The sequence below is a fragment of the Scophthalmus maximus genome, chromosome 6, assembly GCF_022379125.1.
Source record: "Scophthalmus maximus strain ysfricsl-2021 chromosome 6, ASM2237912v1, whole genome shotgun sequence".
Taxonomy (NCBI): domain Eukaryota; kingdom Metazoa; phylum Chordata; class Actinopteri; order Pleuronectiformes; family Scophthalmidae; genus Scophthalmus; species Scophthalmus maximus.
The window spans coordinates 13,367,386-13,384,285 of NC_061520.1; the positions used below are offsets into that span (position 1 = coordinate 13,367,386).

The 16,900-nt window shown below is 43.5% G+C and overlaps 1 protein-coding gene across 1 annotated transcript; it reads right to left on the minus strand.

Annotated features, from left to right (window-relative positions):
* Positions 1 to 840: 840 nt before the first annotated feature.
* LOC118309484 (sodium-dependent neutral amino acid transporter SLC6A17-like) lies at positions 841 to 12,413 on the minus strand. Its single transcript, XM_035631658.2, has 12 exons — positions 12,047 to 12,413; positions 8,716 to 9,181; positions 6,237 to 6,394; positions 5,396 to 5,522; positions 4,506 to 4,687; positions 4,295 to 4,405; positions 3,944 to 4,185; positions 3,106 to 3,298; positions 2,828 to 3,020; positions 2,571 to 2,730; positions 2,261 to 2,423; positions 841 to 1,545 (listed from the first exon to the last, which is right to left on the minus strand). The coding sequence occupies exons 2-12, from the start codon at positions 8,996 to 8,998 to the stop codon at positions 1,141 to 1,143; spliced, it is 2,217 nt and encodes a 738-aa protein (XP_035487551.2). The 5' UTR covers positions 8,999 to 9,181; positions 12,047 to 12,413; the 3' UTR covers positions 841 to 1,140.
* Positions 12,414 to 16,900: the final 4,487 nt, after the last annotated feature.

Here is a 16,900-nt window from a genome sequence, read left to right on the forward strand (position 1 = left end):
TTGCAACAAAAAAGCAATCTGGACGTTTGTTTCAAACAATGAACAAGCTGTGCTTCCTGTCAGTGGATATGCTTTGCATTTCAATCTTACGAGTTTAATTCACCTTCAATAATTCTACTTTTTACTCTTTGGTGGAGAAAACTGAAAGGAGAACATTTTTTTTACAACACAGTTATATATATATATATATATATAGTGTGTGTGTGTGTGTGTGTGTGTGTGTGTGTGTGTGTGTGTGTGTGTGTGTATGTGTATGTGTGTGTGTGTGTGTATGTGTGTGTGTGTGTAACTCATGAGGAGACAGACAGTGCTTTTTAAATCTCCTCCAGATAATAAAGACTATATTATCCTATATTATATTTCTATACTGTACACTGCAGTTTACAGAATGAACAAGAACAATACTGGCTAACAACATTAACCAGAGCAGGAGATGGATTCCGGGTCTGAATGGTGACACACTGTGTCCTGTGAAGACAAATCAACATGACGAGAAGTGTTTCGTATTCCAGAAGAACAGCGGTGCTAAATGTAGACATACTATATGCACATACTTAAAATCACTGCATATTTTCTAATAGAAGATAAGTTTGTTAATCTGTATGGCTTTGATGCATAGTAGCTCTACAAAGGGCATCAGTGGCAGGCCTCACTCCGTGAAATAAATCAAAGTCACATTCATTTCGGGCTCCGAGTGAAAACCTGTTCACTCATGACCCCTCCACTACATTCGATCTCTCAGATCCCCTGCACTGTTCAGAGAGGGATGTGCTTTATACTGTTGGTGTGTGTGTGTGGGGGGGGGGGGGTGTGTAGGGGGTTGGGGGGGGGGGGCAAAGAAAAGCAGATCACAGACCCTCACCTTAAGCACATAAACACTATGTTTTTCTCGTTGTCTCCTGCTTTTGACATCTATGTCCACACTGACGTCTTGTTCCGATGCTGGGAAACATAGAGGCATTTGGTTCTAATACTGGGACGTGCGTGCTGAGATAAATTAGGCGGCTACATACAGTTGTTTGGCGTTAGCAGGGCAGCGGAGGGGACTGTCGGTGCTGCAGTGATGCCCGGTGGAGACTTTACGTGTGAAAGGTAAACTGTGCTACGGGACTGGATGTCAGAGGGTTGTTCGGACAGCAGTCAAGAGTCAGACTCCGGTGTGACAGGTGTGGTTGGTGTTGTTGGCGTGGTGGGACTGATGGCAGCGTTTTGGTAGCTTGTACCATAGCAGCTGTTTGGAGACAGGGAGTTCTGGTCCAGGGGTTTGTTCCCTCCAGGAGTGAGGTACGCTTTACGTGCGGAAACTGATGACGGCACCTCGCCGGGCTTGGTGCCGAGGATGAATCTGCCCTCATCCTCCTCCAGGTTGGAAATGTCCTTCATCATGGTTTTACGGTAAGAGACGGACAACTTGTTGGAGCCGTCCGACATCAGGTTGAACCGCCGGGCGATGAAGACGACAGGGAGAGGGAGCATGGCCACCGCGATGAGAGAAAAACACATGGCAAGTGCCCAGGGAGGGTAGCTCTGGAAGCGTTCCTGAGCCTGCAAACATACAAAAGAGTTTCCACCGAGAATGAGGAACTTGTAAAGAAATAGGAAGAAACGTTGAAAAATCCTCTCTAGCTGGAAAAGAGCACAGAAGCTGAAATCTTTACCACTGTGGGGTTGTGCAGAAATTCTACCCTGTTTTTTTTTTTATTCTAACCAACATAAAAGGATTCAAACACAAACATAAATCAGAATCATTTAGGAGAATTTGGAGAAGTGTTTGTCTTATGAGCCTTTTCTAAAAATCCTTGTGACATAATTTTGTTGAATGGGGATATTAATATATGTATAAATATCCCCAGATCACAAAATGATCTTCAATCATCTCTACTTAATTAACATTTTGAATACTTTATTGTACTTTGCTCTAGTTCTTCTTCTTTTTCCCCACCATATGCACCTTATCACTATATTTATCAGCTATATTTACTTTGTGGATTAAGATTTTACATGCAAACATACAACCAGTTGATCAAATTGACCACCAAACAGGACATAAAGTATGTGAAGGTTGCTGGTTTTCAACCAGCTACAGCATTAAAAATTTTCTTCGACCTTGACACTGTAATACAACTGGATAATACTTCTGTACTTTTATTTGAGTAATGTTTTGAATGCGGGACTTATATTTTGACATTGTGGTCCCGCTACTTTTACTTCAGTAAAGGTACTGCTGACAAGACACACAAACACACTGTGTTTGACTGACCAGCTCTTGGACCCAGGCGTTGTATCCTGGTGGGCTGATGGCCATCTCTATGACCGTGGTTGAGATGAGAATGATCAGACAGAAAGGGGAGACGTACTTCCACAAGTAGAAATAGATTATGCACGGTCGGAAACCCAACATGTCTTCCAGATCCTGCATGAACCTGAGACACGAGAGGGAAAAAAACTGCAGTAAAGACCTTGTCCCTTATACATTCAATACCGATGTGACGCTCTTTTCAGATGAATGTTTTAACTTCACAGGTCCAAAGACATGCACACACAGGCAGCTGACCTACAGGTCAATGTACCTTTTAGTGCCATAGATCCAAGCGACAGACACATTTTCCAGGATGACCACGACAGTGAGCGGCAGACCAGCAGAATAATCATCGAACATGGTCACAAAGTAATTCCCTGAGCGCTGAACGAACAACAGGCCACACAGGAAGGCCACAACGCAGCAACACACTGGAACAAAGACAGAGGAAGAAACATTTTTGGTATTCGATAGGAAAATATTTTATATTCAAAATGGGTTGTTTTGGTTCCCGTTCCTGCCATTCACCTGTGAAAAGCTCTTTCTGGACTTTGTAGGCATCGAGGACGGGTGTGGTGATGCCGGTCATGGTGCCGATCATGCTTCCCAGTCCGAGGTTAATGAGCATGAAGAAGAACATGACCGACCAGAACGGCGATGCTGGGAAATGGGTCATGGCTTCTGTGAAGGCGATGAAAGCCAAGCCGGTGCCCTGGACAGCCTGAAGAGAGACGGTCGCAAGAGACAAAGGTCAGATGCAGAAAAATGCTCTGTGGATAATTCTGCAGAAAAACGCTGCCTAAGACCTTGTTGAGCTCGTCCTCAAGGAGACATGGCGCCAGACCCAGCTGGGCGAAGCTGTCCTCTTTGACCGTCTTGATGACCCCGTACATCTCAGCGTAGTCTGAAGTGGTGAGATGGGAGAAGTTCACATGTGGAGGTTTGAGATCGTGACTCAGGACCTCTGACTTGAAGTATCCCAGGATCTTCTCTGCATTGCTTGAAACAAGACAAAAGTGAAAATGTGAGAAGCCACGGATATTGTGATATGAAAGGCTTGACCTGTGTTGGAGCTAGGAACCTTATTTACTTATTTCATTGCTTGTAGTAGTCGTTTACACAACACATTCAGTGTAATGTAGGGCACTGCTTTCTATCAGATCATTGACTTTTACATTCTTCTCGTCATTTTCTCTTCTGATATTTGCTCTCAGCTTTGTTTTAACTCGGGCTTACCCATTAAAGAAATGACTGGTACATCCAGGGCCTCAGATCTAAGGACCCAGGTTCACTCAGGGGTAGAGTCAAACTAACATCCAACACATGGTGCGAATAATACTTTCATACTTTAACTGACTCTGTTTTTATTCCTGTACTTATGACAATCATATGACAAGGTTTTAGACCATCTACATGACATGAAACAGCCTATTTTAATTCTGGAAAATTTCAGTCATTTGTTCGGTTGGTCAATCCACCACTGTGGTCCAGAAAGTCTCGATGACTGTTGTATGACTTGCGAAATTTGGTGCACGCAGCCATGTTTCTTATATTCTCTTCTCATAACTTTGGTGACATCTTTTTTCACTGTGCTTGAACATAAGCAGCAATATGACAAACAGCTTTTGCAGGTGTTGAACTCACTCTACGACACACTTCTCGTTCATGATGTTAGCCTTGAAGCCCAGCACGGCGAACACCACCAGCGTGGCCAGAATGGAGGTTAGGAAGTTGATGACAGAGACGAGCACGGCGTCAAAATGACAGTTGTTGTCGATCTTATTGTAACTGGAGAAAGCTATGACTCCTCCGAAGCCCAGACCCAGGGCAAAGAAGACCTGGGTGGCTGCTTCCCTCCACACCTGGGGCTCCAACATCTTCTCCAGCTGTGAGATACAAGGTGTTAGTATTGGGTATATCGTATACACATACACTTTATCCACATATGACTAAATATTAAGCGTGAGAAAGCATGGGAAATCAAAGTGGTCGCACCTTGGGAGTGAACATGTGAGCAATACCATCCACCGATCCCTTCAGCATTAAGCCCCTGACCAGGAAACAAAAGAGCACCACATAGGGGAAAAGAGAGCTGAAGTACATCACCTGCAAATCATGGAAGAAAAAACAGATTAAGAAAAGATAGACCGGTGCTCTCCTTCATATTCTCTCTTTTAAAAAAAAAATCATATCATCCTTCCACTACCTTCCCAGAAGAGGCGATTCCTCTGATGACGGCGAGGCAGACGATGATCCAGGCCACCAGCAGAGACAGGGTCATTTTGATGTTGAGGCCGCCGCTCTCTGCGATCGTGCTGGTCGTGTTCAGAGTTTGACGGTACCAGAAATAGGTTGTGGCGGAGCTTTTCTCGCACTCCGGCTCCACAACTGTGAGTTTTGCAGACAGACGCAGAGATGGCGGTTTGTTTTTGGGTGATGATGAGCATATGAAGGAAGAAGAAGGAGTGGGTGTGGAGATGCAGCAGAGTTTGTTTGGATGTGAAGAAGACGACGAGGGCAGAAGGAGAATGTAATGAGATTGAGATTGTTTGCTCAGGGTCAATATCTCAATTCTCGGCTGGTTTACACCTCTCAGACGTAAGTGAGCCGAACAAGGTCATCTGTGTACTTGCTATGCAAAGCATGAACCTCCAATTCATAACACCTGAGATCTCCTTCAGTGCACACGCAATATATTATCTGGTTAGCTTGGAGAAATGATATATACTGTGTGTGGTTGAGTAAGATTCTCCACAACACAGATTTATCTATGCACACACACACACACACACACACACACACACACACACACACACACACAAACGCCAGCTGAAAAAGAAAATGTCTTACCAACTTTAAAAATACTTTAATTTGCAACACAAATCAATTTAGTTTTTTTTCTCAAATTTAAGCCATATGCACACTGCTATGACCAAAGAGAAAATGTTTAAAAAAAAAACATAATTCTGAATGTGTACGCACTGTTCATATTGTATAAAATCCATTCATGTCCTGTAATGGACCTTGACAGATTGAGTCAAAATGAAAAAAGCCAAAATACATAGTGCCTAGTTGTTAGTATTTAATATCACTCACTGGCAAGTGTCCCGTTCCTTCTGATTGGACAGTCGCTCCATGGCAGAGGATACTGAAACGACTGGAAGAAGTAGAAGATGCTCCAGCCAATGATCACATTATAGTAGAGCCCCACAAAGCCACACACCTGGATGGATAGATAGATAGATATACAGTAGATATGGTTAGCAATTTGTAATTTCTTTTAACTGAGATTTTACAGGAGCCTACGCTCTCTGCTTTGTGCCATGAAGAGCATATACTATCATAAATTACGGATATATAACATCAGGTTTCCTGCCAACACTTCGTTGCAGTGTAAGATCTGAACAAGTGAAAGAAATATGCAAATAAGGCAGCACGCTTTTCGCATGTCATGTTGCTGTCAGTCTCCTTCTTAAGCAGCCTTGCCAGCCAGGACATTCGGGAGCTAAATAAGGTCGAGGAACGCATGAATAATTAAAGTGCTCTCTTTTCAACACCGATCATCCACGAGATATTTATAGCCGCTTCTGCCCGAGCTGTGCAACTCCAAAGAAAAGGCTACGTTTCACTCTCCAACGGTGTGAGGGTTGTCATGGTCGCTCAGGATGTAACTTCATCCTGTCTTTTGCCATATTAGTTTCATGGTTGTTCAGACTCTACTGTACATACAACACTACATACATAAGTGACCCACAGACATATCACTCAATGGCAGACAGACAGACATGCTGTTGTCAAACTGCTTTTCTGAGTTGCCTTCAAAGCCTTCAACGGCTACAGCGCTGTTTTATCAAGAATATGTCTTTGGCTTACAGCGGCAGAGATGACAGATGATAAACAATTAAATAAAAAACCAATGCCTTGTTGCCTCCTTTACCATCAGACTTGACATCCCTATTCCGCCCAGATGGGGACAGACGTAGTTCCACACGCCGATGCTCCCGCGTCGGATTTTCTGACCCACCGCCAGCTCCAAGAAGAAGAGCGGGATTCCGATGAGGAGGAGGAGGATGAAGTAGGGAACAAGGTAGGCACCTGAAAAACATCGGCTTTGTGTATTAATACCTAAAATACTTGTGCGGTGATGCAACAGTCTTAGATAAATCTAACCGGCAAGATGTGATGACGCGATTTAGTAAGTATTTACACAAACAGCCCCAACCACCACACAGCTCCTCAGTAATGTAAAGATCCCTGCTCCACTGACAAATATTCTTTGAATTACATTTTTAATTTTCATACAAGTCCAAATGTGTCTTTTTGCAGCTTAATCCAGGGAGGTATAATCAGGATGCAACTGTTTATTTTTCTTTTCGTTTATCTTTTTTTTTATAAACTCAGAGGGTGAGTCATCATCCGGGATATAAGGACTTATAGCAGGCAAACATGCACAACTATTAATACATCAAAAGTAGGAATTACATTCAGGGGCACACACATCCCATCGTGGGTGGAGTGGTGAGGCAGAGCGAGGAGAAGAGTCGAAAGGATAAATCACGACGGCTCGACATTGTGAGGTTAAACGTGATGAGTTGTTTTAGGCCTCGGCCGAGCAAATCTACTCGATCACAGTTTTTTTTTTTTTTGAATTGGAGCCTGCGATCGATTTGAAATACAACAGAGTCACCGGCATAAAGATGTGAAAACAGGAGGAGACGTGACGGAGGCTGATAGAACAGAAAAGAGAGAGGCATGATGAGGGAGGGTGATAGAGAGAGGAGCCCACACAGCGATAACTCCCAAACACACAGACCTTTAATGTGTCTGTAATTGGCTGCCAGACGGCAAATTACACAGTGAAAAATGGCTGCTCGCCATGCAGGCCACATAACCTGACTGGTGTGGATGTAAGTCCTCTGTCACTAACGCCTCCCTATAGGCAATAAATACTGCATATTAATTAGACATGGGCAGTAAAGCTAAAAACACTTAGCCCAGCGGAGGCAGTGTCACGTCTTTCGCTCCAGGATGACAAGCTGTTCTCCACCAAAGGTCAACACGAGTTTTCACTGCGCTCGCCTCAGGTTACTCGCGTCTCAAACCAAAATAAAAACTCCACGGCTTACGGTTACATTCAGTTTTTTATCGAGCTCTTTTCTGCTCACTATAGTATCGGCTCGGCTCGGCCTGCCCTGCCGCCAGGAATAATCAATGGTGCAGCTATATTTAGTCTGGTGTCTTTTCTACACAGCGCAGCCGCTCTCTTGTTTGTTCTGTACTGAGCTCAGAAGCAGCGTTGGTCAGGGTTTCGGATCAAACAGCCACTAAAGTTCAACCGAACAGATGTTGACTTCACATACGTGCAAATCAGTCTGACCTCATGTTAAATCGGGCTGGACGGTACGTTTAAAGTCAATGTCACATCATGGTAGAACACTGTATCTTGTGAAATAGGAACTTCAGTTGCTAATTTTTATGTTTTTTCTTATTACGATTTGTTTTGAATAATTAATGTGCATTAGAGAAATAATGACATGAGGTTCATCATACCATCCCAATATTATTCCACTGACAGTTTCAGCAAATGGCGGCAAGACTGTTAGTAAATATTATCCAAGTGGACATATGGTTACGTTTGGGTGAAACTGTTTTAAGTAAAAGTAGAAATAATCAAAGTATAATATAAGAAAAAATTACTTTTAGAGACTGAAACTGGATTCTTATAATTTCTGTTCAGTGTTTTTAACTCCCAGGCTACATAAGTATCTGTTTTCTCAAACCACACCCAGCAATCATGTCATGTTGTACTGACACACCCTGAGGTTCCTCGATGTAGGTCAGTGAGTAAAGTACATTCATGCACTATATCCATGTATGTGTCTGTTTCTATAAGCCCTTTTTAACCTAACTGTGCCCATCTTTGAATCTCTGCATATGCATCGAATTTAAAAGTCTATTTTCACGGCGTAGAAAAATCTGTTTCATAAGTCTGCACTGTAAAGACTATTCAAAGATGTTGGGAAGGACTATGTGGAAGAAGTATAAAGCCTTTCGTGGCTCCAGAGCAAATCTGATCAATGTCCTCAATTGATTCCACTTGAGTCAATGTAGGAAGAATGCATGTTTGAAAATAGGAGAGGTTAGCAGACGTCTGCTGCCAGCTGCTCATCGCTGCTTGAGACTGGATCCTGCATAACTCTGATCTCTCTCTGGTTGGTAATGTGGGACTGTATCTCTGGTTCGGCAACATCAATTTTGATAGATTGCTTTTTTTAACGGTCCATAGCAAGTCTAACACTGAAATAAGAAAAAAATACTGTTTTAGGTTTAAATGTGTATTCTGCTATGTACTATTTATATGATGATATGCAACATCGCTGCAGCTCAGCTTATGGTGAGATTCGCCTCCAACCCACCTCCTCCATTCTTTTGGCATAGGTACGGGAAGCGCCATACGTTGCCCAGTCCCACAGAGAAGCCCACCTGGGCCAGGATGTACTGGAGCTTGCTGTTCCAGGCGGGGCGTCCGTCGTTCTCGGACAGCTCTATCGGCGGGACCTTCTTCTCGGCGGCCCCTCCCACGTTCAGGGAGCTGCCCTTGTCGTCAAGCGTCTCCTCGTGTGCGAGCAGGTCGGCCACCGACTCTGTGACGTGCTCATGGCTCTGCTCGCGCTGCGTCACCTTGCTGTTCTTAGGCATGAGGGAGGCCGAGGGTGGGGAAGGGGGTGGGGGTGGAGAGAGAGAGAGAGAGAGAGAGAGCGGGAAAGAAACTGTTGGGGAGACAGAAAGAAGTGATTCAAAGAGTAGAGATGGGATGGATGGATGGAGCTACAAGGAAGAGACGTCGGGGTGACGGCTGGATTTCACGTCCAGGCCTCAGTCCTGCATCAGAAAACAGAAAGGTCCAAATTATTTGCAGGACATAATCAAGATAAAAATCGTAATAATGTTCTGTTACTAGACAGAAATTCCATGAATACACTTCTTTTCAAATGAAAAAAAAATCTGAGGTGAGTCTCCTTGACAAGGCTCATTTCGTTTCTCGTTGACATAATTATTCCTCCATTTAGAGCTTGGTTAGGCTCCTAATGAGACACCGTGAGTGGTGTCAACATAAAGACAGGAGACCATTTACACCTGTCAGTTAAGTTAACCTGGTTCTTTCAGTACCAACTCAGCAGGGACTGCCACCAACATGTTTTTTTTTTATGTCTCTCTCATATGATGTTTGCGGTTCTAAAAAAAATTCCCAATCCTGCAAATTGTTCTATTTAATTTCCCTGTTCTGCACAGCTTAACTTCAGTGAAGCTTTTGCCCCTTAAATCCTCTAATCCTCTGAAGCCATGCAGCCACATCCACCCTCACCCCCTCTCCCAGGGAGTGGTTGGTTCAACCCAAACGTAATGGAGGAAGTGAACATGATGCTTTGGATGTGCGTTCTGCTGATCCACATCACCAGCCCCTGTGTAGACTCATTACTTATTGAGTGCATGGTTTCTCCATTATGAGAATCTGCCACGCACTGAATGCATAACTACAAAGCTTGAAGGTTATTTGAACCGTGTTATTTAAAAGCAAAACACAAAGTCTATCAACTCTCACAAGAGTTGATTCCCCTGCTGGTAGTGACTGATCACCGAAGCCCCGTGAAAACAGGAGGAAACTGTAGACGACAGGAGCTGAATGAAGATGCTGCACCTTGAGAGTGATGCAACGGCAGTGATGCACACGAGCCTTCGTCGTCACAGCACCCGCTGCTTACGTCAGCCTCAACCAAACTCTGTGACTATCAGCACATTCTCCACAAACTCCACACAAACCCTCTCTGCGCTCCCGCCAGTGACAAGAAAAACTACAAACACCAAAATTTGTTCCCAGGATGTGCGTCTGCCTCCATTGTTCCTTTATTTTTTGCACCGCACAACAGATTTCCCCGCTCTGTGCATGTCAAGATGAGCCGGTGATGCGATAATCCATGCGCGGCCATTCACAAGTCTACATAATCCTGTGTGCATTAACTGTAAAGCCCTCATCTCTGCCTTTCTGTCTTGTCATTCAGTCCCACGCTACATTACACAAGACATGTAATATCAATCATGCGGCTGCATCATTCAGCCAACTCGGAGACATGAAAAAAAACATCAGCTCACCCAACCACTAATTTATATAATAATCCTGCTGGAAATAAAGAAAAAATCAACACAGTTCAGATGCACATATTTTTTACACCACAGAAAAGGCCGGTTTTCCCGTGACAGGGGAAAAGCCTCCATGTGCAGATGTTAGCTTGGGTTTGTTTTTGGAACGAGGTCTACATCTAACTTATCTGACCTTTGTTTATAATCGGAACCATTCGGGGATCCTGCCTCCATCAGAACAAGGGATAATACTGACATATACAGTGTTGTCTTCACGACCACACACTGAACATCAACTCCGTAAAACCACCACAAATGGCGGCCTCATGCTCATTCTGAACAAAGGTCACAGTAGAAGGAGCAGCATGGAGTTGTTTACTGTATTCAGTAAGAGACTGTGTGATGTCTGCTGCATCACTTATCACTTAAATTACAATTCCCTTTGGTTATTCATGTTGATATTTAAGATTGTGTGGCCAAAAATGTGTAATCAACACATTAAATGATGGGCAACATTTCTAAATGATCGATATTATAACCACCTAAGCGTACTTTTATTCCAGAAAGAGATATTTCACATTGGTAACTCACAGCACCAACAAGGTCACGAGTTCAGCCTTCACAACTTCTCACCATGAACACATGCTCTCACCGTCTGTTTTCAGTGTCACACACCTCTGACAATCACGAACATACAGGTACAAGTTAAACTCTCATGCAAGAGGTCAACAGACATCACATATCAGGAAGAAGCCTGTTATATAAAGTCTATACAGTACGTCCAGTATTATGGGTTGTATTTGCTCCAAAACACCTTCCGGTAATACAATGTCACAACATGAAAACTGCAGGTGTCAGCCACAGTGATCCGTCTTGTTTAAATCTCCACACTTGTTCATTAATCGATTGCTGGTCCAAGTGATTACCAGTCTGCTTTGTAAGTCCAAGCCACAGTCTGTGCTTAATCAGCTGGGGTTTTTTTTTCTTCGTTTTACTAAATAAATCACGTTTTGTAAGTCTGACACCTTTTAAAAGCCAGCTGGAACTAATTCAACTGGCAAACAACCCATGTTTCCCCCCCCAGAATGGATCAAACATCAAGATGTGAACTTGAAAGGTCGATTTTTGTCATTAAAAAAAATAAATCTATAAAGTGTAAAACATACAACACAGCAGAGCGGCTGCGGGTTGTGGGATGCTCTCAGTCGTCGTGAACATCAGGAGACTCTGGTGCTGATGCTGATCTTGCCATCTCCCAGTCGACTGCTCATCACGAGTGATGCTGAGCTTTTTCCTTTTCCTTTTTTTTTTTAACTACACACAATCAAGGTCAAGTACAACTACTCCCTGACCTCTGCGTAAACAAGGGCACATTTCGACCGATTTCATACGACTACTGTTCACAACTTCACGTGACTAAGAAACCATCGCTGATGTGACACTGAGCTATTCAAACTTTTTTTTTTTTTGTAAAGCTGTGAACTCAACAGACATATTTTTGAATCCTCCTGATGACACAGAGAGAGAGAGAGAGAGAGAGAGAGAGAGAGAGAGAGGTGCACAGAGGGATGATAATTAGAAAAAGAACGAAGAAGAAATAAATCTCACCTTGAGTCTTTAGTGGCGATCGACACTACCCAAGGTTCAATCAGAGGAAATGAGGAGAGAGTCCTGGAAACATCCGCTGGGCTGCACTTGCTCCTCGCTGGCAGGACACTGGAGGACGGAGCATCACATGCTGCCCTGCCTCCAGTCGACGCGCGGGGTGGAGGGTCCGGGGCGCACCGTGACGCACGAAGGGCTTCTCGTTACTGTCGACGACCGTCTCCTTGTGAGCAGCGGGGCGGCGGGCGGACAGGGAGACGGAGGGACGGAGAGAAAGAGATAAAAGGCGCAGAACTGCGCGGAGTTGTCAAGGTTATCCACTCCTACCCGAGGAAGTGGCCGCCTGACGCAGCTGTCGTCGTGCGCTTTTCAATTGATGAAACATTTACGACATTCCACGGCCGGTCCACCGGGGTGGGACCGATGACATGTTCCGATGGCAGATAAGAGTCAGTGAGAGGGAAGATATAACAAGCTCCTTTGGAGCAGGACAGGCAAACATTCAAGATGGCTTTTGTTCTAGAGACAGTTTTCAGATGCTCATTTTCCCTTCTGTCCTCATTGGGTTTGAAGGCATCTCTTCCTAACATGACTCCAGTGATGAGTAACAAAATCCACAGTCCGACCGAGTTTGAATGTTTCTTCCAAAGTTCCAGTCACTCATGCATCGTGTATACGTGTATTATATTTGAACTAGTGTTCATCGGCTCAGAGACAATGTGAAGGTTGTCCTCTGATTTGACAGCCCCATCAGCAGCACAACATTATAAATGAATAATACGCATTATGCATAAATGAACAATCATTCATAATAAATGATGAATACAGCGAAAGGGAGAAGGAACATTTCAGATTTTTTCAAATAGAGGTGCTGTGTTATTTTTACCCAGTCATGACCTTTTAAGCTGTAGAATGATTACTCTTATAATCTGTGACTAACAGTTTTACATTCCATATCAAGCTGTAAATCACTGGACTTGCTCTGGGTGCTCATTTCTCCATTGAAGACATTGGACACGCGACACGACTGCAGCAGACACACAGACACACAAGGCACCCTGAATCAGGCACCTCTTCGCCAGAATATTCTTTAATGCCACCGAGATTGTGGAGGAAGATATTATCACCAGGTAATTTTTCATCCTGACCTCATGGATTTATTTCGTCCCCTGTTCCCACGTCTGCCTGCAGAGCTGCTGCTTTAATCAGATGTGGTTTTTTTCCTCTTCTTGCCTCTTCGTCTTCGAGTTTGGTCTCAGTGATGATGCAGTGCATGGCACAGGAGAATGAACATGTGGAATTGAGTGGCTTTAAACTCTCTGTGGGGACAAAATCCTGTTTAGGAACGAAGCATTAATACAGTTTGAACTGACTCTGAATTGCAAAGCATGACCCTGTGTTTGAGGTGACATGCAGCAGGATGTCTTTCAGCCTGTTGTATATAGTATTTCTATATTATCTTATTGACCTTAGATTCTGTTTTCTATTCCCATTTTATTTCTCATAACATTTCCCTCTCGTGCTGCTACTGTTCTGTGCTGCTGTTCCCTACGGGGGATCAATAAATAGTTCTCCTGTTATGTTGCCTCATTAGTGTATCCGTGTAATCAAATTTCGATGGCATCCTGTAGGAGACAAATGATTCTTTCTCTAATCTAAATCATAAATCATTTCAGTAGTTGTGCTATACTGATACCTGTTTCTCCCCAAATAAAGAACCTTAATTATGACTTACTGTACAATGTTGTGAGGGAAGTCAATGTGAAGAAACACCATCTCTTTCCTCCAAATCGGGTACTGAAGTGCCCTTGTGCAAGGAAAGTACAGCCTCGACTGCTGCGGGGCATCTGCTAAGTGGACAGCAGGGTGTCACTCAGTAACACACACACCATTTTTGGGGGGGGGGGGGTTATTAAGCCTGCATCAGCAGCCCCTGCAGCCCTGCAGGCCTGTGGGACCGTGGGGACGGCAGGGCTGCTGCCCTCTCTGGTTAGCAAATGACCAAACTGTCCCATCTGAGTTTGGAGAGCTGCAGCTCTGTCCAGCCTTCATTTACCCTCTGCTCTCTCACTCATGCCAGGATTCATTTGAGATTTTTAAACCTATTTTTCACCTTCACCCACACAGGAGGCTGCATGTTAGGCTGTTGGTGGACACAATGGTGCTTTGAGCTAATGCAAATTGTGATTCCAGCATGCTCGTGTGCTGACAATGACAACATGCTGATGATTAACTCGTATAAAGTATTGGGCATGTTGAATTTAAGGGATCGCCGAAGTTTATATGTATTCCGAAGGGGGACATAAATAAATGAGTTCAATTTCAAGCTTTCTATTCTAATAGTTGAGACATTTCACTTAAAACTACACAAGCCAACCACATGGTGGCTTTGGAGGAAAAGTTATCCTTTTCCCTCAGTTCATCCTCTGGAGACCATGAATGTCTGTACAAATTTTCACCGAAATCCAAGTCATTCTAAATTGTTGTGATATTTTATTTTCGGTGGAAAAGCGGCGGATTGAACAACCAACATCGCCATCCATGGAGCCATGATGCTAGCCTGCGTTATTTATGCAGCGGAGATCTAAGCTACAGTAAACACCAGGAAGGCTCAAGGACAGTGTTTTCTGCCGGGTTTGAATTAAAAAATCCCTTTTTCTCTGTGAAATATTTTGCCATATGTTTGTCTTGATTGCTCTTCATTTGTATCACCAGCAGTATCACGTCGCTGTCACAGTCCTTCTGCACAGTTCATGGTGAAGACTTTCTCCTTGGCATCTGTGCTTCACGTATCCTCTCTGGCTCTTGTTGTATCTCTGACGTCAGCACAGCACATTTCTGCTCCTCGCTGCTGTTCACCTTCAGTCGCCTCCAACTTCACATTGTCTCCCTGCTGCCCCCCCCCCCCACCACCTTTCTTTTTTGTGCTCCAACACGCCCACTTCCACTCACGTGCACTAGTGCATTCTGCATCTGCACCACCACATCCACCCAGTACTTTTCCTTCACTCCAGTCTCATTTATATTTCTCCCACCCCTCCCAATCCTCCGCTCTCCCTCCCCTCTGTTTCTCCCCTCATGTTTTGTGCTGTCTGGGTCACTGTCAGCTCCTAAAATAAGCTTCTGTCTGCACTGGACTTGGTATCACTTATCTTGTCCATTATTCTTAGTACAAACACTGTTATTGGGAATGACAAGCAAATCAAGACACTTAAGACAGATGAAAAGCGATAAGGTAGCGTAATCGATGTCTACATCATTGATCTCTGAGATCGAACCTTTGATAATTTGGTGACCCTTTTATCCAAGGGGGTTAAAAGTACATTGATGCTGGATGCTCTGTTTTGCTCAGAAGCTCGTTCCCTCACAATATTGTTTAAGCATGATCAAAGAAGAGAAAACGTCCATGAAATAATACACACAGAAGACAGATTGTTTTAAAAGAACAAAAAAACCCACCTTTCTCCAAGACTAAAAAATGAATGAGTAGCTCCGACGTTATTTGTCGACACATCCTCATTAGTGAACTCCTGCTTTCCCAGAGAGCATCCGTGCACATAGATGCGCTGGTGTTGAGCAGGTGTCGAGACTGGAGAAAGTGGGTCACGCTGGGCACTGGCAGGCCCACTGCAGTGCTGCACCACATGCTAACACCCCAAGATGCTGTGAGCCTTTTCACAGGTTTTATTAAGTCATGTTGTATGGGGCGTTTATCTGTATTCTGTCTTGAAATCTGCATCGAAGTACTATCGAAAATCTAATAAATATAATGAATGCAATTAAAAAAAAAACATTTTGTTGGCTTTTAGTTTGAAGATCCGTCTTTTGCTCACATGAAATCCATAATAATTGCGTTGCTGGTTCAGGTTACACAGGTGAGGGGTCACTGGTCTTTTGGTTGAATGATGATGGAAATGAAACGATGGATCTGTGACCGAGTGTCTGTCTCACATAAAAGCCAGGGTGCAGTGGTTCGGGCTGTGCTGTTCACCTTAATGCGACACACAAAAATAGAAACTCATTAAAAGCTGTTTTTCCCCCACTAATCCTTTGCAGATTTCCCCTTTGACAGCTCATTAAACACTGGCATGCATTTTATTTTTGATTGCTGTTAACAGATGAAACGCCTGATCTGTTGCAACATGCTCAAGGTTTCATATTTTCAGTGAATTCATGACAGCAACCTTAATGAAAATAGTGTAAACCTTTTTTAAAATATGTTATTTTAGGCACCACAGGCAAAAACAGAGCAGGAGCTCATCCATAATGACAGTGAAACCATTTGTTGCTTCCCAGGAGAAAGTTTCAAGAAAATCACGAAATGTATATTATTGAAATGCAAATCAACACATATTTAATCATTTTAATATGAAAACATGCAATTTCAGAAAACTTGTGATACAAGAAAATAACTGTATTAGTGTAAACAATAAATAATTTATCACCATCCATTAGTTGGAATTTGACCCTTTAGTGTTCTGCCTTAAAAGTTACTGACAATTCAAGTACTTTCTATTACCGGCATAAAGAGCAGATTCCTTTAATAAGTTTGCCACCGTTGCATTTAAAATTCTCTTGGCAACCCTCCCAACAGATAATGACTGCTTTGGTCACTACAATTGGGAAGCGCAAAAAAATTGAGATGGATGTCGCATGGAGATTTAAAGCAGGAACAAATTCCACCCTCATTTTATTTTGTAGACACACTTAAATCCATTTAAATACAGGGTGGCAGATTGCTTTGCTGGACCTGCATGCATGGGGACATGTGACGTGTGTCTATAGAAGAACTTCACCAGATGGTCTCTCAAAGAGGGGCCAGCGCAGCTCACAGGGTTGAGGGCAAAGCTCCTGTCC